The sequence below is a fragment of the Lepisosteus oculatus genome, chromosome 13 (assembly GCF_040954835.1).
Source record: "Lepisosteus oculatus isolate fLepOcu1 chromosome 13, fLepOcu1.hap2, whole genome shotgun sequence".
Lineage (NCBI taxonomy): Eukaryota > Metazoa > Chordata > Actinopteri > Semionotiformes > Lepisosteidae > Lepisosteus > Lepisosteus oculatus.
In genome coordinates this window covers 23,926,038-23,949,595 of record NC_090708.1, presented here as the reverse complement: position 1 = coordinate 23,949,595, position 23,558 = coordinate 23,926,038, and the positions used below count along the sequence as shown (strand labels likewise).

At 39.7% G+C, this 23,558-nt stretch overlaps 1 protein-coding gene across 3 annotated transcripts; it reads left to right on the top strand.

The window, feature by feature from the left end:
• Nucleotides 1-490: 490 nt before the first annotated feature.
• asmt (acetylserotonin O-methyltransferase) lies at nucleotides 491-22,392 on the top strand. Of its 3 annotated transcripts, none has more exons than XM_015361496.2 (8): nucleotides 491-654; nucleotides 2,572-2,698; nucleotides 7,295-7,424; nucleotides 11,108-11,176; nucleotides 14,627-14,745; nucleotides 16,811-16,951; nucleotides 18,990-19,112; nucleotides 21,858-22,392. In XM_015361496.2, exons 1-8 carry the CDS (start codon nucleotides 583-585, stop codon nucleotides 22,067-22,069), a joined length of 993 nt encoding a protein of 330 aa, XP_015216982.1. In that variant the 5' UTR covers nucleotides 491-582; the 3' UTR covers nucleotides 22,070-22,392. The 3 variants fall into 3 exon arrangements, with proteins under 3 accessions (XP_015216982.1, XP_006638080.1, XP_015216981.1); XM_006638017.3 differs by having other exon boundaries at nucleotides 2,527-2,698; XM_015361495.2 differs by lacking the exon at nucleotides 491-654 and adding an exon at nucleotides 2,058-2,214 and having other exon boundaries at nucleotides 2,527-2,698.
• The last annotated feature ends 1,166 nt before the right edge of the window (nucleotides 22,393-23,558 follow it).

Sequence of the window (23,558 nt, the reverse complement as noted above, 5' to 3'; positions counted from 1 at the left end):
AAAAAGCTGCATAATGTCCTTTGCTGTTTTTTTATTTCACCATCATTTATTTCTTCAAGCCGTAGCATTAATATAAATATGCTGCTGAATAACACTGGATATTAATAGTAAGATTCACGTATCAACCTCACCTACATTGTATGTTTACTTTGTAGTGAAGAGACGTTGTCCTATCCTTGAAGGGTGACATTTGTTTCTCATTAATTATTTTAATGTGATCACAGTTTAAGTGCCCTCTCTCTTTCTGTGGAGCTCAGTGTTTTGCTTTATCCTGCATTCAGTCTGATTAAAAAGTCACGTAAATGAAAATCCCTACACAACCTCTGTGGGATGCTGGTACCCCAAGACCTGAGCTGCAAACAAAATGAAATGCCCCCTTGTTCTGCAATCCCTTCTGAACCACTAATCTCTTTATCTGATTATTGCATCTTGCATCACTGTTATAACCTCTGAGACATAATTAAAGAAACAGTGTCCTGCAAAACTTAACCAGTCATCCAGTGTTACCATTGTGTACTGGTACAGAAAGCTGTCCTTAGCTGTCTGAACTGAGCAGACGGGTTCTCCCTTGAAAAAGCCAAGATGAATTCTGTCAGTGAAATTGAGTACCCAAGGAAGATACTGGATTATATGGAAGGCTTCCTTGTGTCCAAGGTAAAACAAAGGAAAAGGCTTCTTTAATATTAAATTAAATGTAATGGGTTAGTTTTTAGATTAATGAATGCAATAGCAGGGATTAAGTTTCCTATGGGCTCTGGTATTTCACATGTCTATTCAGATGTATTATTAACTCATACCAGAATAATACAAGATACTGTTGGTAGCATACTAGTGAATTCTACCAGCATTGTTCATTGATATTCAAATTTAAGATTTTTTTAAACTAAGGTGATTTTCCTTTATGGAAGTTAATGTCCAACAACATTCCAATTCAATAAAAGCGATACATTTCATGAAATACTGGAATTTTCTATTTTAGTTTTCAAGCAAGCTTTATGTTGTTAATGTATTGGGATTGGGAGAAGAGAAGGCTGTCCTGCAAATAATGTTCAAGTAGCACTTTGTTTTGATGACCTGGTTGAGTTATTTTTTTAATCTGAAAAACACACATTTGAGGTACCAGGCGAAAATTCAATTCAAAACATTAATGAATAATGTGCAGTGAGAACTTTAAATATTCTATTATTCTACCTATGATGTTTGTGTATATTCTTTACCAATTACATTTTGTGTAATGTACTTCATGAGTTTGACTGCAGTTTTGCAAGATTTACAAATATACAACTGTGTCACTTGGAACATGTTGTAAAATGTTATTAAAGCTTCAGGAAAATTTACTGTTTGATGATTGTTTTAAATTGTCATGAACATAAGTAATCACTGATGTTATATGATGGAATTATATAATTCTATAATAGCATGATGTGAGCTACCCAGGTCACATCATATGAGGACATAGAAAAGGTTAAAAGAGCCATTTTCTTCTCTCTGTCCTGTTTGGTAGTTAGTAGTTAAGTAGTCCCAGCTGTTTTCGGAAAGAAGCAAGGGTATCAGCTTCTACAACATAACTTGTATTGCTTGTTCCACCCTCCCACAACCCTTTGTGTAAAGAAATGCTACCTGTTGTTAGTTTTAAATCCACTTCCACATATATCAATAAACAAAAAATAAAATAATTTTTAAAGAATCAGTTTATATATTTGTATCCTTTTGAGTGTAGGAGATGGGGCTGTGGGAAAAGTTGTTTTGCTTTGGGATTTGGGAACAGAATCATGGAACCATTTTTGCAAGAGAGTCTTCTACCCTCGAGGAATCACAGTAAATGCTAAAAATTATTGCTCTGATTTTTCCATAGTATTTTGAGAAGCAATATGTGTTATTTTGAGAAAACATCTGTTCTTTTTCATTTGCAGTCACTCACTGCATAACCACAACAGCACCTATTCTACTGATCTGTACACCAGCACAGTAGAGCTAATTGTCGCAGGCCATGGAAAAAATAGCATACCTGGAGAACAGCCAGTGCTAAAAAAAATCTCTTGGGTTTGATTTGATAGTGGAAGAGCAGCATGGTAGCAGATGTAATGGGGTTTTCTCCAGGTGCTCTAGTTTTCTCTTGCCTTCCAAAGACATGCTAGCTGGGTTTGGTAGTATTTCTAAATGGTGCCTGGCTGTGTGTGCCCTGCAGTGGACACGTATCCTGTCCATGTCAAGGTATTGTCCCTTCTCGCACCATCGCTCTTCCCTTGAGGCAGCTATAAGGAATAAATGTGGCTTCTGTTGCACCCCCTGTGTTAAAAAGACAGCGATTCTCGGTTTCAGACATCACAACGCATCTTTAAGGGACGCTTAATTGCTCGTCTAAGAGAGTCACAAGTCATCTTGGTGAAATGAATGCACAGTTTCTTCCAGAGAGGACCAAACAATCTGGGACTGGGGCTGGGATAGCTACACGTTGCTAATTTATTTTTTCTGTGCAGGACAAAACAGCGTACCTGCATACCAGTAACTTCTTCTCGTCTGCAGACTCTGTTTGCTGCCTGTGAGCTTGGCGTGTTCGACTTCTTGCAGGCGGGGCCGCCCCGATCGGCAGCCGAAGTTGCCGGGGGTCTGAAGACCAGCGTGGACGGAATGGAGAGGCTACTCGCTGCCTGCGTCGGGCTACAGCTCCTGCACGCACACACGCAGAACGGAGAAGGTACCGAGCGAAAGCATTTCATGTGCCCTACCAGGACCCCGCAAGCGGGTTGTGCTGACATCATCTAACGATATTGTTTTGACCCCCTGAGGCTGCTAAACTTCTGCCTAGAGCTGCCGAGACGCAGCAAGTCTGAAATTGAATGGTTCTGCCTGGCTAGGTTTTATTAGCAAGGTAAAGACACGACTCAAGTAACGTCTTTTTGCCATATTTGTAACATTAGAATTATTTCAACACAATGGATTCATGGCTTGAAACATCTGAGAACTTTTGGAGCACAACCAAATGCACACTAAGGCGTTTGCGTGAAACTATGTTGTCTAGACTCTGGCCACTGGTCTGTGCTCTCTGCCGCATTATTTGATATTCATAGTGAAGCAGTACCCAGTTCTGTTCATGAACGTGCCTTTATAAGATGAACAGAAGAAGCAGCAGACGTTTACATTTTATGAAAATCAGATTGTAAGAGTCAATTTAAAAATGATCTAGGTTACCTGATTTGCTTGATATGCCTAAAATCAGCAGCTTTACTGATACTGCTTTGTATGTACAGTATTTAACAAAAAGCAAAACAAAATTTGGGTGCAAATGCAAATTAATGTTCCCATACTGTTTCACCTTGAAATAGAACAATCTAAAATGGTTTTTGATTATAATACGTAATTAGGTCAAACAGGTGTGGCAGGAAAAAAGTCTTTTGGATTTTGCACAGTATGGTTTCTAGTATTGGATAGGTTCACAGCAATTTTATTTGTGCGTTAACCATTCCTAGAAGAAACTGCAATAGGAAAAGTTCAATTGCTATCTACTGGTGATCGGTATCTTCCAGTCCAGAAAATTTCAAAGCCCGGTAGAGATTTATCGCAGCACCACATCTAAACAGTCAGTTTACATTCAACTGGTAGTTATTAGATTCCCAGTAGTTAACAACTGGTGAGCAGTTTATAACTAGAACTACCATTTTAAACCAGTTGATAAATTCAACTGGTTCCCATTGGAATAAGAATAATGTTTAGCATTGTTTCTACTTTTTTGTTCCCTAATAAAAACACCATTCTGAGTTGGGGTACCTAATACTGAGTACTGTATATTATTTTAAGACACAGTCTTATCAGACAGTCACAGTTAAATCGTTTTTTTATTTCTCTCTCTGTATAAAGTATATGTGTATGTGTTTCAGAGGAAAGTGGACTGCAATATGCAGTATAAAGAATTTAAGTGTTTCATACATTTGTTAGTAAGCATTGATCACTTCACCAATAAAGAGTAGGGAGTCAGTTCCAAAGGCTGCCATGCAGATTTAATCACCTCCACCATGCCTTCATGACTCGGATGAAGTCATGTTCTTTGGAGGATCTGCAGCTCCTGTCTTTCTCTAACTTTATCCTTTCCATCAACTCGGTTTGTCTTGGTTTTATCTATGAAATGTTTTTTCCAAAGCTCTCCTGGCTTATCTTTGTACTTCAGAACAAACTCTGAAACATGGCAAAAATAATAATAATAATAAAAAACTTTTTTTATATAGCACCTTTAAAGGTGGCTTCTCGAAGCTCTTTACAGAATGAGAACAACAATAAATAAAAAGAATACACAACATAAAACACAGTTACAATATACGGAGGAGACTGTGGATGGAAGAAAAGCAGAGGGGTGAAGAATGGAACCAGTTAAGTAAAGGTTCTTCTAAAGAAGAGGGTTTTGAGTCTGGATTTGAAGGAGTTTAGAGAAGGTGACTCTCTGATATCCTTGGGCAGAGAGTTCCAGAGCTTGTGGGCATAACAGGAGAAGGCCCTAACCCATACAATGTAGATGGGCTTGGGGGACAGTTAGGAGACCAGAATTAGAAAACCAAAGGTTGCAAGGTGGGGAGTAAGGCGATAATAGTTTAGACAGGTACTGAGGTGCCAAGCCATGCAGAGCCTTATAGGTGAGCATGAGGATTTTAAAGTCTACGCGGAATTTGACCGGAAGCCAGTGCAAGGACTCCAGGATAGGAGTAATGTGAACACTAGACCTGGTCAGGATTCTGGCTGCTGAATTCTGGACATACTGCAGTTTGTTCAGAGTAGATTTAGATACCCCAGCGAGAAGAGCATTACAGAAGTCAATTCGAGAGAACACAAATGTTTTGATCAGCTATTCAGTCACAGTAAGTGTTTGCTTAGGGCGTAGCCTAGCGATATTTCTGAGGTGAAAAAAATATGTTTTGACAATATGCTGCACATGTGGATCGAATGTTAACCCAGAATCGAATATCACCCCAAGGTTTTTCAATTTAGACTGAAGCTCAAGTACAGAACCATCTACAGATAGGGTTACAGGATTGGCTTTACGAAGTTGATGGGGGGTGCCAATAAGCATGACTTCAGTCTTGTCACAGTTAAGATAAAGGAAATTTTGAGTCATTCACGTTTTTATGTCAGAGATGCAATTAGATAGAATAGAGACAGCCACATCAGTGTCAGGTTTGGTATGGATGTATATTTGAGTATCATCAGCGTAGAAATGACAGCTGAGGCCATGTGATCTTAAAAGCTGACCAAGTGGAAATTTGCTGAAGATGCTGAAGAGCAAGGGACCCAGTATTGAGCCCTGAGGAACACCAGACTTAACAAGACCAATTTCAGACCTACAGGTATACCCATTAAGAGAGGCAAAGTGACAGCAATCAGTGAGGTAATACTTGACCCATTTGAGAGCAGCGTCAGAAACTCCAAACACAGTCTCAAGACAAGAAAGTAGGATGTCATGGTCAACAGTGTCAAAAACAGAACTGAGATCAAGAAGGATGAGTATAGAAAGAGAACCAGAATCAGAAGCTATTAGAAGATCGTTAGTGACTTTGATCAGGGCAGTTTCTGTGCTGTGAAGTTGACGGAAGCCAGATTAGAGGGCTTCGAAAAGGGTATTTGCCATGAGGTGGTTATGTAACTGAAGTGTGACAGCACGTTCTATCATTTTTGCAAGAAAGGGTAAGTTGGAGATGGGGCGAAAATTATAGAACGTGCTGTCACATTTCAGTTACATAACCGCCTCATGGCAAATACCCTTTTCGAAGCCCTAAGATTGTCGAGAGCCATGTTAGGCTTTTTTGGCACGGGGGTAATGGCAACAGTTTTGAGGACCATTGGTACGATGCCAGTGCTCAAGGATTCATTTATAATATTGAGGACAGTGGGACAGAGAGAAGAGAAACAGGACTTAAATAAAGTGGTGGGAATGGGATCTAAAATAGATATGGTGGGTTTCATGCGTGTAGTTTATTGAGGGATGCTGAGTCAAGAAGAGAGAAGCTGGAGAGAAGGGAATCAGAAAAGTTGGATAAGGAGGGAGGAGGTATGGAAATGACTTGTGTAGTGGAGAGAACATGATGCTGGATGTTGTCGATCTTGGAGCGAAAATAGCATCATGACCTGGACTCTTACTTTTGTACAACAGGTATTGGCAAGGCTTTTTAATAATTCAAAATGTGTCTACAGCACAAGCAGTGTGCCTGTACATTAGATATGCAGTATATATCTCAGTTGATGAAACTGGGCCAGAAGATGTTTTATCACCCTTTCCTTGAAAGAAAAATACAGTGAAAAGGGTAAAATTGGGACAGTGAAGTGAAATTAGTCATTTGTGCTTTGTCAATTTCAGATTAAAATATATACTGTCTATATTAGGCAATGGTACAGAATGTAGTTCTGGTGGGGAGCTGCGTCATAGGCTGCAAAGGAACAAGTAATAGTTTTTTTCCATGCTGAAAAGAGAAGAAAGAAAACACAAAGTTTTGACTGTGGAGCCTTCTTCGGGGTAAGCCCTCCACAGCCGAAATGTTGTGTTTTCTTTTGTTCTCTTTTCAGCATGGAATAAACCTATTACTTGTTCCTTAATAGTACAGAATGTCAGGTATTATTTCTAGATTTTTGTGTGCCTACAAGTACATACAGTACAGTATGTAGCCATATATGATTGAGATTAAGCAATCTCAATTGTTGCGTTCAGTCCTCCATTTCAGGTGGGCATTGCAGTACTGGGACAAATGGCTGACAGGTGTTTCTAGTTGCTCACGTATTCCATGTTATAATAAGTAATATTGACAATCGGGAAACACGGTATTGAAATAACATCTCCTGGACATGTTTTTCCCTGTTGAAGATAAACAGCTGAACTGGAAAGCCCACTTGCGTGTGGAAACAGACAGCACTGAGAGATCTACATGCTTCCTCCTACTCACTAATCCTCCAGGGGTCACATGGGACTTGGCCAGCATATTGTCTTGGAGAGTTTTAAACATAACTCATATTGCACATATAAATGAATGCAAATTATATGCAGTAGAGCTACTGTACATTTTTCCTTTTACTAACGTATGAAATAGGCTTGGTAAGAAACCTAATCTATTACTTTGAAATTGAGTAAAACACTTTCATAAGGATAAGAAAAAATGACATTTTAAGTTACTTATGCAGTGCTTGGTTGTGTGGTTTCTTTGAGGCGGCAAAAATATGTATTTTTATAAAAGAAACCACATCAAATGAAAAATAATCTCATTTCAAAAGCAGTTATACTTGGCTAAATATTGCCATCTTTACTTTTTTCTCTTTTTAGCTCTCTACAGTAACACAGAGCTCTCCAACATTTACCTGACCAGAACAAGTCCAAAGTCTTTATATCACTCCATCCAGTACAACTCCCAGACTATCTACCTGTGTTGGCACTACCTGACTGATGCTGTGAGGTAATTTCTTCATTCTTGAATATATAACCTGAACACAACCAATTGTGTGTGTTTTTAAATATAAAAAAGTTTCGTCCTGAATCTCCTTCAGCACATTTTATTTTTTCCTTATCCACAATATAACCTGTAATGAGTCTCATTACAGTCTCTGATCTGGATGAAGCAGCTAGATAATGGAGAGATGGACACAAATCTAGAAGACTGCTGTTATAACTGCCAACAAAACAAAATATATATTTGAAAATAGAACACAGAGACATGCTTTTACATGGATACATTCTTATTTCACACAGTATGGGACTCCAGTTCTTGTTTTCCACTGTATTTCAGTCTTTCACGTTCAAAGTCAATACACACTTCTAATGCTGCCCCACTCATCCAGCAGCACTTATTTAAAGTCTTTGATTGAACCGTTGCTTGATTCTACACAGGAATAAAAGAGCAGATACAAAGGAGAGGAGGCTTTTTGGTCCATCAAGCTTGTTTGGTAGTTACTAGCTAATTAATCCCAAGATCTCATCCAGATGTTTCTGGAAGCAAGTCAGGGTTTCAGCTTCAACAACATGGCTGGGTAGCTTCTTCCACACACATACAGCCCTTTAGGTAAAAAGTGCCTCCTGTTCTTGGTTTTAAATGCACTTCGTGTACTGTAATTTCCACTTGTGTCCTCAGGCTCTGTTCCAGTGTTCACTCTGAAAGAATCTGCTGGTTGACCTTGTCTGTACCCTTGAGGGTTTTGAAAAACTCTGTGAAGGATGTGATGCTGGGTTTGCTTTGCCAGTGCTTCAGTGTTGTTAACAGATATCTGGTTACTTCTGTGTATTCTCTGTAGAAAGCAATTTAAGGCCTCAATATATATGCTGATATTTCTTTTCACGTCAGATACAGAAACTTCAAATTACATTACTTTGTGCGAAATCAGGCGGGAGCACATCAGTAGGAAACTGAAAGAGACCTTATTTCAATAAGTAAGTGATTTGCACACCATGCAGTATTGAATTTGCAGTTTTGTTAAAAAGATGTGTGTCGGGTATAATTACATCCCTTTTATTTGGTCCACAAAGCTCAGAATATCGTAGGAAAAAGCTCTGTAATGTACCGGTGATCTAAAATACGCAGATACATTAAATGGTTATGAATAAGGAAAAGAAAGGGAGTCATGTACTTACTGTATGTTCCCTGCTATCCATGTGAATTTTGGGGACACTATCTGTTCATGTATTTGCAAAGGGGGAGGAGGGATCAGATTGATCCTAACAGATTAGGAATCCCTAGAATCCACTATTGTTATACTTAAATTCCGAGTTATTGAGAGATCCAGGTGATAGCATCTCAGATTGCTTTGTATTGAAATCACGCTTTGTCTCTGGCAAGTGATGCAGAAAACAGAATAACAATGAAATGCTTTACTGTATTCAGCTATTTGCATTACAGAGAATGGAGCCAAAGGAAATACATTAACATTGCCAAGTGCTCGAGCTGTATGCTTATTTTTGTGTTTTCAGCATCCATTATCATTTACCTGCAAAAGGTACACAAAATGGGGAATGCCTTCTGTATCGGAATCTGTATGTTCCTCCACTGTATTAAGCTATACAGTAATGTTTATTCCATTATAGTAGGGGCAGTTACATTAGTTAATATCCATCAGCTCGTCCATTTCCTAACAGCTTCATCCACTTTAGAGTCGCAGGAGAACCAGAGTCTATCCTGGCAAGCAATGGGTTCAAGACAGCAATCACCATGGATGGGACACCAGTCACTGGGCACACACCCGACATATACACACTCACACCAGGGCTAATTAACCAGAGGATAATTAACATACCAGTGTATCTCTGGACCGGGAAAGGAAATCGGGGAACTGGGAAGGAAACCCCAGACAAAAGCAGGGACAACATACAAACTCAACATAGATAGCTGCCCAGGTCTGGAATTTAACAAAGGGCCCTAGTGCTGTGAGATAGCAACACTAATCCATTGGTGAACAGCTTTTATGTAAATGCAACTAAAAAACAAATTATTGTCCAAAAATACAGTTGCGGTATAGATGACTTACAGAGAAAAGCCCTGTGAGGCAATTCTTTATTGAAAAATATGCAAATGTGCTTGTCGACATAATGTACAAATACGGTATATAATTATACAAATCTCTTGGTGGCTGTGATGCGAAGTGAAGCTAGCTCGCCTTGTTTTGGTATTAGCAGAGCAGACTTGTTTTTAACTGGGAAACAGAATCGACTTAAGACAAGTTTGAACCAATGCTGAGCACCCTAAAATGAACTGCAAATCCAAAATGAGAACATAAGTCAGATGGCCACCTGCTGGTGATTAAGGCCTCCCAAAGTCTTCCACACTCTTCTGCTTTCTTCTAGGAAACGTCTTCACTTCATCACACAGCCTTTACTATGGTAACGTCTCCTTAACTGCTTTTTCCTCTCAAGTCCATCAATTATCTCTTCCTCTCTTGCCCTTAGCCATTTTAATCGTGCTCTGCTTCTCTGAGCCGTCTGGAATTTTGTTTGTTTCATAGTTTCTTTCATTCCATTTTTTCCATCGTTGTGATAATATCGCACCGCAAACACTGTTAATTACTTTTCTTTAGTGGCATTAAGTGGCCTTAGGACAGTTGAGAAGTATGTTTAATACATTCTGGCTGTCTGGAAAAAAAAGTAATTTCATATGGGCTGGATATGCACCTCCTGGAATACAAATCAACAACTTTCCAATCCAATGAGAAGGCTTTCTCCATGGTAGACATGTGTTGTAATTTTCCCAGAAGCCAGTTAACCTACCAGTTTTTGGATGGTGGGAGGAAACCGGAGCACCCAGAGGAAACCCACAATAACACAGGTAGAACATACAAAGTTCAGGTAGATATTGCCCCAAGTACAGAATTGAGGAACATGAGACAGACTTCCATCTCCTTCCCATGCTGGAACAATCCTACTTTTATTAGGAATAACAACACCCAAGAATTAATGTACTAAAAGGATTATGGGGTGTTTAGTGAAGATTTGGTTTAACCCACTTGGCTGAGGGCTGACCTCCTGGCCGAGGAGGCTGGGACCCCCATGTAGAGTGAGGAGTGACCAAGGGCCAGCTGCAAAGGTGGAGATGGGGTGGAAGTGGGATGCAAAAATACGTGTGGCGTTTATTGTGTTTTAGGAGAAGAAATGACATCAGAAGTGATTGCTAATTACTGACGGGCATGTATGATTGAACTTGGTTGTTGTCATCCTTCCCGAACGTTCATTACAAACTCCCCGAAAATCTCGTGGAACTGCTGGAAAGTGTAGTTCAAACCCGAACCCTTTGAAGTAGTTTCAACCTGAAGTAGAGACACTTTGCTTGAAAGAACTAAATAGGAATGGGCAGTAGATAATTCAAAACATCGCTTAATATGTGCCACTTATCCTAAATATGAGCATTATCCTCCAAACTGTGCTTCACAGGGGTGAAGGCTGTTCTAATTTTCACCATAGTCCCCTTGAACTTTCACACACTTCTGCCACTGCTTCAGGGGCTTATGGATAGTCTTGTCAATAAAATAAATGGTCCTGAGCCTATCCTGGCTGCCCTTTGCAAGCAAGCTGAGTGATAGAGATTTGGGGATTAGTGTAATTTTTCTTCACCACATTTCTAAATGTGGTTTAATTTATTTACTTCTCTTCTTTTCCCAGAGAAGGGAGAAACCAGAATGAGAAGGCGTTTGGCGTCAGTTCCTGCGATCTTTTTGATGCTCTGTACAGGTGAAAAAAAATCGTTTTTACTTCGGTTTTTGTTGCCGTGTTTCATGGCCGTTCCTCATCTGCGTCAGCTTATTAATATTCCTTGGGTTGTCCTCTTCCTCTGTGGAGCATAAAGCTCCCATCTAGGCCTGTAACAATTTTTCTGGCACCAAACAGCTTATGGATGAGAGGTTAGCAAAAGCTACATCCCCAAGCTGTATTTTACAGTAACCTGCTGTTATACAGACTGCTGTGATAAACTGTATGACATTACTTCAATATGGAAAACTGCACTATTTATAGAATCCTACTTGTTCTAAAGACTAGGTAAGTGCACGCCATGGATTAGCTGTCCTGAGAGCTCTATGGGATGATAAAATTGTCTTTTTAATTACTGAGACTGCTATCAACTACAAGCTAGTTACCAAGGTCTTTTTTACTTGTGCCAAGCGTTCCTTCCGTTTCTCTTAAAGAGTTTCAGCTTGCCATCTTGTGGCCTATTTTCTGTGCTCTGCTCAGGAAATTAAATTTGAGCCATTGCCAGAGTCACTACAGCACAAGGCTTAATTACTCACCTTACCCAGATAAAAATATTCACTCTTCTGTCTGGCATAGTGGCTTTGTGTATTCAGTCCTTTACTACTCTGCTTAACACGGGCAGCTGAGCCAAGTTTGCTACAAGGTATTATTTATCACCTGGCAATATGGCATTCTATTAAATGCGTTTATTGAGGTGTCAGGCACTGGAGTCCGTCCATCCATTTTCTGACCACTTCATCCAATTCGGGGTGGTGGCCAGGCCGTAGCCTATCCCAGCAAGCAATGGGCACAAGGCAGGGTACAACCCAAATGGGACACCAGTCAATGCAGGGTACACACAGAGAAACACACACTTGCACCTAGGGCCAGTTTTCCCAGAAGCCAGTTAACATACGATGATGTTTTCGAACTGTGAAAGGGTTGACATACCAACTCCACGCAGATTGCCCAGGTACATTGAACCCAGGCACTGCGAGTCGGCAATGAGAACCACTGCACCACTGTGCCACCCCTGTCACTGGTATGTCACTGTATGTATTGTTTATTGTCTGCTTGTGACATAATAGCTCGCAGCTACTGTATATCATGTTGCAGCTCACAAATGGCAAGCTACGGACCTAACGCAGGTGTGAGCCTTGTCACTACCTGGATGGGAGACCTCCTGGGAAAGCTAATGTTGCTGATGGAAGAGATGTTAGTGGGGCCAGTAGGGGGCACTCACCCTGTGGTCCATGTAAGTCCTATTGCCCCAGTATAATGATGGGGACACTGTACTGTAAAAAAGGTTCCATCCTTTGGATGAGACATAAAACCAAGGTCCCGACTGTCTGTGGTCATTATAAATCCCAGGGTGTTTCTTGAAAAGAGTAGGGGTGTTACCCTACATCCTGTACAAAATTTCCCATTGGCCTTTACTGCTCATGGCCTCCAAATAATCCCCTTCTCTGAATTGGCTTCATTACTCTGCTCTCCTCCCCACTGATAGCTGATGTGTGGTGAGTGTACTGGTGCACTATGGCTGCCGTTGCATCATCCAGGTGGGGGCTGAATATTGGTTCTGGTGGAGGGGATTCCCTATTACCTGTAAAGCACTTTGAGTTGAGTGATGGAAGCACAATGTAAGGGTAAGGATTTCTTTTTTATTATAATAAAATACTGTAAATAATTCAGACCATCTTATTCTTTACTCTGAGCAAAACCTGCTGGTTTCTGATATATTGTCAATTAATTACAACCACATGATTTAGTGAAGTCCTCATTTTCACACAGTGCTTGAAATCCTCTGGAAATAGTGGTCATTGGTATTAGCTCTGAATATTGACTCAGACTGTCAATTGACTCAGAGGTAAGAGGAATCTTGATACTGGGGCAGGGAAGAAAAAGATTAGAGGCCACATTTCACTGTAGGAGAAACAGGAGCCTGACAACATATTTGAAAGATTCTGATGTACGAGGAATGGGCATTAGATATTTTGTTCCATCATGTCCTGTAAGCTCACAGTGAATTTTGTTCTTTATTGGCGATAAAGCTTTACACATATGAATTTATTCTAATATAAGATTAGTAGAAAATCACGCATCATAGGCTTGAATTGGAGAAATCTTCAGTTCTTAAATCATATAACTTACATGCAGCATTTTACAAAGAGCCTGTAATTGTCCCAACTTCTTTCCTTGCACTGCCAGAAATCATAGTTTCATATGGTTGTTTTAATGTGCACATTTAGCCACTTATGAAGCCACATGAATATTTCATGCTTTACAGAAGACTTATGAAAACCACTTTATAGCTGGAGACAAGAGCTTCAGAGAGCTGTCTGCAAGTGTATCCATAAACCGAATGGACACCAAGGTTAGAATATTGCAGACAGACTCTGAGGGCAGGAATTTCACGGTTCTCACTCTGCCACCCTCAGGGCACTTCAGATAACAAAAGCTTGACATTTAGGTCTTTCAGAGTGGCAGCATACTGGATCAGCCTCAGCGTTGCTCCTGGACACTCAGAGAGGCTCATTTCCTGTTTCATGTGCTCTAGCATCTATCAGTTCATTTACTGAAGGAGCCTGGATTTCTTTTTTTGGGGGGCTTTGGAGGAGTTCTGCATTAGCGCTGAAGAAAACTTATTTCAGGATAAGATGAATAAAATCCTGCCTGCTATAAAATTAATGTGTTATCCAGTTATCCATCCATTAGGGAATAAGTGGCTTTCCTTGTTAAGAGTTAACACAACTGGAGTCTGTCCCAGAAGCACAGGACATGGGGTGGGACTACACCTTGAAATAGACTTTGTTTCAACACACCAGTTAACCTACCCAACTTTGGAAAATGGGATTAAACCGGAGGTCCAGCACAAAATCCACATATGTGGAGGGAGAACATGCAAACTCCACACATAGGGTATCCCAGTCAACAATGAAATACAGGTCCCAGAAGCCCTCAGGCAACAGTGCTAAATACCATGCCACTACACCAACCTGTTCAGTCACTACTTCCTCTGGGCAGCATTGTGTTTTTTCTTTCGTACATTCACATAATAAGGTACTCATGCTCTATTCACATGCATGAAGTGGTGTTATAATATTCTGTATACTGGTGAGTAAATAATGAATGAAGGAGGTACATTGTATCAGGGGTATGGTTTACTGCAGCTGCACAAATGTCAATAAAATCAAACTTATTCATGTTCACTTAAAGAAGCAGAAAGCATCAATAATTTAATTGCATTCAACAGATACCTTAAGAGAATCTCATACAGTCACTGCAGTAACATGAGGAATATTTTCTTCCAACAACAACATTCCCACAAAAACATGCTATGCTATGTAAATGACTGACTTATATTATTACAGAATTATAACAAATATGTTGTATTCAATTTTACAGTTTTTGTTTCAAATTGCTCATTGATATTTTTCTCATTCTCTTTTTCAGGTCAGATGAAGAGATGAGAAAGTTCATGCAGCTCATGAACTCAGTTTGGAACATATGTGGCAGAGATGTTGTGACAGCCTTTGACCTTTCACCTTTTAAAACAATATATGATCTTGGAGGTAGGTAGCACTCACCCTTACATTTCTATCTCCCTGCAGTTTATGGATTGATTACAAGCTGTCCATCCCAAAGTTCTTTTCAATTTTAAAAAAATAATGTAATTACATTGTTCTCGTATTTCAATCAAAATATAATTTGTCGCAATTAACAGTCCCTCCATATTTTGTAAAAGAATAGCAGACATTTATTCTTGCCTAAGCATTAAAAGATATCTGTGCATTCTAGTTAAGAATATTGTGAATAATAGTTCATTTTTTGACTTCTTTGTTTTGCAAAATTGTTCATAGTTTTTAATAATAAGAATAAACTTTATTTACAGCAGTGCCTTTAAAAGCAATCATCTCAAAGCACTACATATCACTGATTAAAAGAAGCAAATCACCTGTATATTGCATAGCAACAAATTGATTCCAGAAATTCATTGTTTTTTTACAGGTTTCTATGCTTTATGTTTCACTGCAATTTTAGAGCAGGGTACTGTATTTAAGAAAACCCGTAGTCCCTGATAATAACGCTGTTGAGCACTATTTCTAATCAGTCTTTAAAGCTACTCTCTTCAGTTCAAATCACTTTGAGTTATCAGCTCATGCACTTGTTCATATGAATGAAAAGGTTGTAGCTGAAAGCACAATTATCAGAACTACTGTATGACTGAATACCTTGTCACAGGACACATCAATTCCGATGCATGGCCCTCATGTACAACTGCACAACACAGAAACACATATTCCTGACGTGTGAAAAAAAAATGTGCTCAGAACAACTTCAGCAACCGCCCACAAAAATGTTTCATCGAATTGTGACATCTGGCTTTAAAATACCTGCAGTAAGTGTGAATCAATAATTCGTTGCAGGTTGTCTGTGAAGTCTGTGAACACTACTGTGAAGTGTTATTACAGGTGGTGTCCACAAGGTGTAGCTGTGAAGCCATTAGTATAGACACGGAATACTCTTCCAGACAGCAGCTTGTGGCCATGTGCTTTTGGCTGTGCAGTGCTGTCAGGACTTGAGCAACAGGGTTAAAGGTCAAGAATCACATTCCAAGTAAAATGCAGTTTAAGAAACAGACAAGTCCTTATAGAATTTTACTACTGGTAATTTCATACTGCCATGATTGTCTTCTGTGTTTGTGTTGCCTTCAAATGTTTAAATCATTATTTCACTGTGGTTTACTAGATTATGAACAAACCATGACATATCATAGTATATAACTGTAATTGTAGATGGCACAGTGGTATAGTGGTTAGCACTGTAGCCGTGCAGTGCTGGGGCCCTGGGTTCAATTTCTTGGGTGCTATCTGTGTAGAGTTTGTATGTTCTCCCAGTGTTCATGTGAGTTTCTTCCAGGTGCTGTAGTTTCCTCCAACAGTCCAAAAACATACTGGAAGATTCATTGGCTTCTGGAAAAATTGAATCCTCTGTCCTGCCTTGAGCCTGTTGCTTGGTGGAATAGGCTTCCCTTTCTCCTGTGCCCCTGAATTGGATAAAACAGTTAGAAAATGGTTAGATGGATAATTGTAATAGCTTTATGATGAATTTGATTGTGTATGTTTACTACAGCAAACCATCCTCATGTAATGAACCACATTGAAACCATTATAAGCATAAAGCAGAGTGCAGAGCAAGGTAGTCTTGTATCAAGCAGAGGAAAGCCATAATAAAAGCTAAAATACTCTTTTTACCCCGGTAACACTTCATACATGGCTTTACTAAACCATTGCTCTTTTTCAAGGTAAATCCTTGAGGTACTTACATCAGATACAGGCCTGCGACACACTGTAAACGCAATCTGAAAGTAACACAGAAAGAGCAAAGAATTCTCTTTATTTCTCAGAGGTGACCGATGGCGGCACATTAACATGTAATTCTGGAATTTCACCGATTGTTGTCCTTACCCTGTCCTTTCCTCCCTCAGGTTTAATTTCTGTTTCCTTTGAGAATTACTCAACCTCTCTCTGTCTTTGCTTTCCCTTTTACTTAGTTTTATTCCGTGTTGACACGGCTCCTGCACATTCGGCAGTCAACATGACCTGATCCGACTCTCTCTCTCTCCTTCCTTGGAAGGTTGCAGTGGCGCTTTAGCCAAACTGTGTGTGCGCGAATACCCTGAGTCCATGGTGACGATTTTTGACCTCCCGAAGGTGGTGCACACAGCAAGGGAACACTTTGTGTCATCAGAAGAGAGAAGAATTTCATTCCACGAAGGTATCCTTGCAGTAATTCATGCTGTTTCTTGTGTCTGCAAGGCAAGCTGCCAGAAAATCAATATCATATTGGAGACGAAATAACTTTCTTTCTCCGAAAGAGACATTCATCTTAGCCTATTGAAGCGGAAACCTCAGTTTCTCAACAGTGTGACACAGAAAAACATTTTAATGTGATGTTTCAGTCTGCACTTAGCATTGTATTGTGACTGAAAGTACTTATCAGAGTAGTATTTATCACACCAGCTTGGTTTCTTGAAATACTATAAACAGCATCAAATTAAAATGTGGCGACGTTACACCTAATTCAGACTTCAAAAGCAGGTGAAAACTTTCCCTAGTGATTGGTTATTTGGTACACAGATGTGCATACCCTAACAATACTATACTAAATGTCATCTTAAAATATTTGTACTGCACTGTGTAGAACAGGGACTCTTCACTTTCTGTCTGGAGAACTTTACTGTTTACTGTAAAATTACTGTTTGTAATGACTCCCATTTAGAAATGATATCTGTAGTAAGTAGGAACCATTCTTCTATTATAACATACTGAAAACAGAACTAGTGTCCAATAGCTTAATTTTAAATATTGGCCAATCAGAATGATTGTAGTAATGATTCACAGTGGGTAAAAAGTCTCATCTTCGCAGGAATCTCCCTAGGCAGTCTGTGAGGATCCCCAGGTGAAAACCCCTAAATTGGAAGAAAGCAAAGAGTCAAAATCAAAATAATGTGAAACAAAACCATACACTGGCGGATTTTATGTATAATGGCAGTGAATGCCAAATGCTATATCATAGTAAACATTCTCTATGCTCCTTAAGGTTGGATGTGTGTGTGGCCTTCTCCTTTGTTCCAGGAGATTCATTCCAGGAGATAGGGCATCTTATTCTAAGTACAAACTTATTTTCTAAGTACAAACTTGTACAAAAAACTTGTATTTTGTAAGTACAAACTTGTTTTCAGTTGGCTACAGTCGATCGATCATTCGACCAAACAATCAGTCATTTAGTCAGTCACATCTTGTGGGTGTATTACAAGGTGAAGCAATAAACAGACCAGATGAAGGGATTTTGTTTTACAAGGTATCCCCATAGTTAGAAATTAGAGCCCCTTGATGTCACAATTCAGAACCAAGCCTTCACTGCCCCGGCTAAGACCCTGACAAGAAAATGGGAAAGTGATTGACGGGTGAGCTCTGAAGGGCACTGTTGTCAAACTGTAGCAGCAGAGTCCCATCAGGCAGCTTGCCCAACAGCTGCTGCACTGTCCCTCCCTGCAGTCACCTTTACTCTGCTCCCGTCTCTGGAATTGAAATGGGATTTGTTTAAATCAATGTCCTTTAGTGGCAAAGCCATTGATTCAGTTTACTGGAATAAAACATAATCAAAGTTATTGATTATGTAAACATTGAAGCTTAACAGTATGTGTTCCACCACTCATGCCATTGTAATGGATGGTTACATGGGTCAGAAACTAAATGGGAGGATGAACACATCCCTAAAGACTGAACAGCCTTATTTAACAATAAAATACATTACTGCTATGAAAAATCTTTTTTTCCTTATGTCAAAATGTTAGCCTAATGTATTAAGAGAACAGTTAATCTTGCCATATCTGTATTTTGTAGCCTTTTAGCTTGATGGGTGGATAGAGAGGAGCAAATCAGGTTAATGATGAGGATCACTTGACAGAGAGATATTTAGTTTTGATCGGTAAACATGCTGGATTAGCTACCTCGATTGTTGAGATCATGTTTTTGAAGAATTCATCAGTGTGAATTCAAGATTCCTAAATGATAAGATTGGTTCTTCTCATCTTAAAGAAGCTGTGTCAGTGACAAGGTTGTTATAATAGTGGAATACACTAATGGAGGCTTTGAACAAATTGTTGCTGGGTCCCAGCATACAAATCCTCTATACACATACAGTATATTGTAACTCTAGGTTGTGTCTTAGACTTTTGCTTGGCAATGCATATACGTACAAAAATGGTCCTGGTGGTAAAGTGTCTGTACTATCCTCTGTGTCCGTTTAGGAGACTTCTTCAAAGACCCCCTCCCTGAGGCGGATCTTTACATCCTGGCACGTATCCTCCACGACTGGACCAACACCAGGAGCCTGGAGCTGCTCACCAAGGTCTACAGAGCCTGCAAACCAGGTACAGCAGAGTTTGCTGCTTCTCTAAAGCATGACCAAGGGTTTACAGACATGCTGCCCGTCGTTCTCCATTACTCCGATGGGGTTGGTATCTGTCACTGGGTGCTCCCGGACTCAACAAACACAAGAACACAGTGAATGAAATAGCCGAGGGGAGGCTGTTTTGGCTTGATCTCCTTCTCTGTCTGATTTGGTTACTAGTAGCTATTTGGGCTATCTGGGCATCTCACCCAGCTGAAGAATTTGGGGAGACAATCTGAAATGCGCTGAAGACCAGAATAAATGAAAACTAACCTACTGTAAAGATCCTACTGTTGAAAAATCAGTTATAGGATCAAGATTTGTCTGACGAAAGGAGTATTTCATGCAAAAAAGAGCAAGTAGAGTTCTGAAGAATCTCGTTTTTGTGTGTGTGCGCGTGCACTTGGTTTCAATATACACAGTAAGACTCAGACCGGCACCTTTGTTATAATACATGAGACTCAAAGCAAAACACGTTTTCCTCTTGTACACACACAAATGCACAAAATGCCAAAATATTAGCAGTCTTAATTTTCATGCTGTTGTCTGCATCATTGTACGTGAACCAATTTGCCACAGCCAGAAAGTCTAGCCCCAGGAAGAAAGACGATGCCTTTTAGGGGTTTTCTGGTTGTGCCAGAGTAGCACTGACTGTTGGTTCTGATCTATCAAATGATGACAAACAGAAGCCTTGCAGCTAATTCCTCTTTTAAGGCAGAAAAAAAAAATCCTGCGACCCCACCAAACTCAAACCACTCCTGGAAGCCAATTATGTAACATGCAAAGAGAGCTCTAGCGAAAACTATGACATTCCGTTCACCTTCCCTTCTGCTTTTGAAATATAAATAATCTAATGAATAAATAAATGCGGGCTTGCGCAATACGTTTGTCATAACCAACTAAATAAATGAAAAAGTCTACTTTAATAAAAATGAGTGAGACCTAGTGGAGCGATTAAATGGCCTTGCATGACATTTTGCTCCTTTTGAGCCAGCTTCCTGCTGGTTACTGTAGTAACACTTCTGACCACAGGGACTTTAAGTCGCTTCTGGGAACAGGAAAATAAATCCCTTCTGTCTTGCTTGTTTTTCCATGACTTTCATAGCATTTCACCTTTGTTTATGATTTATTAATGCTAACAGTACATCATACCTCCTTTATAAATGTGACAAAAGCATGCCCCATTACTCAGGGATTCTCTGAGGACATTCAAGACAACCGTGCAATTTCTATTTATTATTGTGGGTTTTTTTTCTTTTCTCCTCTTGTGCACTGAGTGAAACTCTGGTCTCACATGAGCAGCAGCGAAAGAGGTTAGGGTGAGGGGCCGTGTCAGTGTGTGGGCTGTGAACAGAACAAGCGCCGAACCCCATGCTGAAAAAAAACACAATGAAAGGGAAATACACAATATTTTGGCTGCTTAGGTGGACAGAGGACAGAGGCAGGGTGCAGGAATATGAGGTGAAAAGGTGAGGAGATGAAAAAAAAGATTGGTGGTGAAAAGGAGATCAATTCTGTAGTGGGGGGATGGGCAATTTTATAAATGAAACAATGAACAAGACATGAGTGTTGCTGTTGTTGAACACTGGAGGAATGCTCGAACATAGTCCTGTCTCTGGAAATTGAGCAAGTGATTGAAAGAGAAATGTGAAGGATTATTATTGGGGGGGTGTTTGCCCCCGTCGTGACACCCTGGGATATACTTGCCCCCACTAGCAACATAACCCTGCTTCACCTCTGCGTCTTCATCACCACAAGTCTGACCTGGCTAAGGTGCCGACTTGATGTTTCAGAAACAGAAAGTTCCAGCTGCTGGTCCGGACAAGCTTGTGCTTGGGCTTGGTGCTGGAGGTAGACACTCATAGCTGGATCTACATGCAGACTCTTCCACTCTGCACTCATGGGGGTTCTGTTGCACAGAAAGGAAACTGTAAAAATGCCTTATTTTTAAATAATGTACTCTCTTATTGCTCTTGACCTAAGAGGTATTGTTATAACACTTTCTTTCCTCAGCTGAGCAATCACTTTCCACTTTCCTGGTACATTGCTCAAAAATTACTGCAGCTCCACGTAAAGATCCACTTAAAAATAATCATAAAAATGATTTAAAATAAAATTTCTAATGGTAATGAAATTGTATCTGTCCAGTCGACATAATGAACAACGCCATTATCTGTCCCCCTGCTGTTTTGTTTGGATTTATGGTGCTAACTGCTTTGAAATTCCCGAATGTAGATACATTTCACAGAAACGCTGATTTTGTATTGATTGCAAAGGGAACTTTTCCATTGATTCGGGATGGAATTCATCATGCGTTTATCATGGACGTATTTTACATTTGTCTTTCAGTCTGTCCTTTGCCTTAGCACTGCTCTTGCCAGCTCTCCCGGTATACTTAAGTGTAAGATCCTACAGTATGTACAGTGTTTAGTGAGCTGCTTTAGGCACAGTGACAAACAACAGGAGGGGAGGTGTGTACTGCAGGCCCACCAGCAGTCTGACCTGGACTGGGCTTAGAAGTCATGGAGGTTAGACTGAGACACTGACACTCTTGTGGTGACAGAACAGAGAATCCTGTTCAAGACCTGTACTATGGGGAAAAGGTACGGGAGTAATTTATACCATTATATACCATTTATACCAAGTGCCGTGTCGGTTTTAGGGCATTTTGTGTTTCGATTTTGTTATTTAATTCTACTTCTTTTATGCCCACTACTTACTGTAGGTGGGGGAGTATTGCTGATTGAGGCACTCTTGAATGAAGACCGAAGTGGCCCCCTCACCACACAGCTCTACTCCCTCAACATGCTGGTGCAGACAGAGGGGAGGGAGAGAACTCCATCTGAGTACATCGGTCTCATGGCCACGGCAGGGTTCACAGACATCCGAGTACAGAGGACAGGAAAGATCTACGACGCCATTTTGGGAAGGAAATAGTTCCAACTTGTAGTGCAATTTTTTTCCTGTAGACTAGATGTTGTCTTCCTTCATCTGGTAAAACGTTCTTTTTAATCATTTAGGAATTCTCCGTTCAGGCTAAGAGCTATCCTTAATATTTTTTCCAGAGACATTTAACTAAATAAGGAAAAAAAAAATAAGGTTATTATAAGGAAAATAAGGATTTTCTCTGTTTTGATTAGTATATATTCAGTTCTGCATATGCCATCATAGCATTCCTTTGATTTTTTAAATTCTGTCCACAAGTCCTTTGGATGCTTGTCACTTTGTCCTTTAAATGAAGAAATAAAGGAACATTTGTTTTCAAATTGTTGCAGTTTTGACAGATTTTTGTGTTGACATGCAGATTGGAGTCGTATGTTATACTGTACATGTAACAATGAATGTTACATTAAAATGTTTGTATCCTTCAGTTACAAATGCAAATTAATAGACTGTCTAGAGGTCTGTTTTCAGGCCAGGGTTGAAATTGCGCATGAATGTTTGAAGAGTCCTTTTTATCTCTTGGCCTTTGTGAGTATATTACTGTATGCTTAAGTGAAAAGCTACTTTGTGAGATTATGTTTGAGTTTTAGACAAAACCCTACTAAAAGGTAATACAGAACTGTGCATAAGTACAGATTACAAGTATGATTTTCCATTGGTCTTTGCAAGGCTATCACAAGCTTTCCTCTCTGCTTCTGAGGACATAGCACAGACAGTACATGTCTGCTGTCACATGGTCAGCCATTAGTTTTTCTCTCTTAGAAGAGTCACACAGACCATTGATTTCAGCAGGCCTGCAGAAAGTTCAGTACATCAGGGAACGTTGTGTCACACCTCATCGAAGAGTCTACTACCTGATAAATCTCATGCTAGAAAATAGGCACCTTTTCCCAACACGTATTGCATCATCTCAGACCTTTGTCATTTTTAAACAGATTTTTACATTTTCAAATTTTCAAATGTATGTATGGCTTCTTTTTAATTTCCAGAGATCTGTTTCTGTTTTTTTCCAGCCACATTTCAGCTGATATAAGATGCTGCATTTCTAGACGTCTGTCGTGATAAATTGATTCTCATTCGTTATCATTGCATTTCTTAACAACTTGCAAACATTTTCTTCCTAAGTAACCTTGCTATGGGATTACATATACAGTGTAAAAGGTTGGTCATGGGATTACAGTCTTAAAAAAGGCCATGTAGAAATGCGTGACTGCCAGATGCAGGTATCTTTGGGAAGGAGACTGTAAGGAAGCTCAGAGCACAGAGATAAATTCATTTAATGGAACATCACTCAAGTAGACAGAATCAGACTCAGTGCATTAAACTATACCTCCAATTTGTATAGCACCAAATAATATGCAATATTGCGCGTATTTCCAAACCGTTGACTCTCTTTATAATATAATCTCCTTAGCTATTACAATGCTAGATCTGTGAGTGGCAGGATTTAGCATTATCTAATTCTTTTCAGTCAAAATTTAAG

Coding starts and splice junctions, on each gene's coding strand:
- asmt (XM_006638017.3), top strand. CDS start 583: ATGAATTCTGTCAGTGAAATTGAGTACCCAAGGAAGATACTGGATTAT. Junction 11,177..14,626: donor CTTTTTGATGCTCTGTACAG/GTGAAAAAAAAT, acceptor TCTCTTTTTCAG/GTCAGATGAAGAGATGAGAA. Junction 14,746..16,810: donor AACAATATATGATCTTGGAG/GTAGGTAGCACT, acceptor CTTCCTTGGAAG/GTTGCAGTGGCGCTTTAGCC.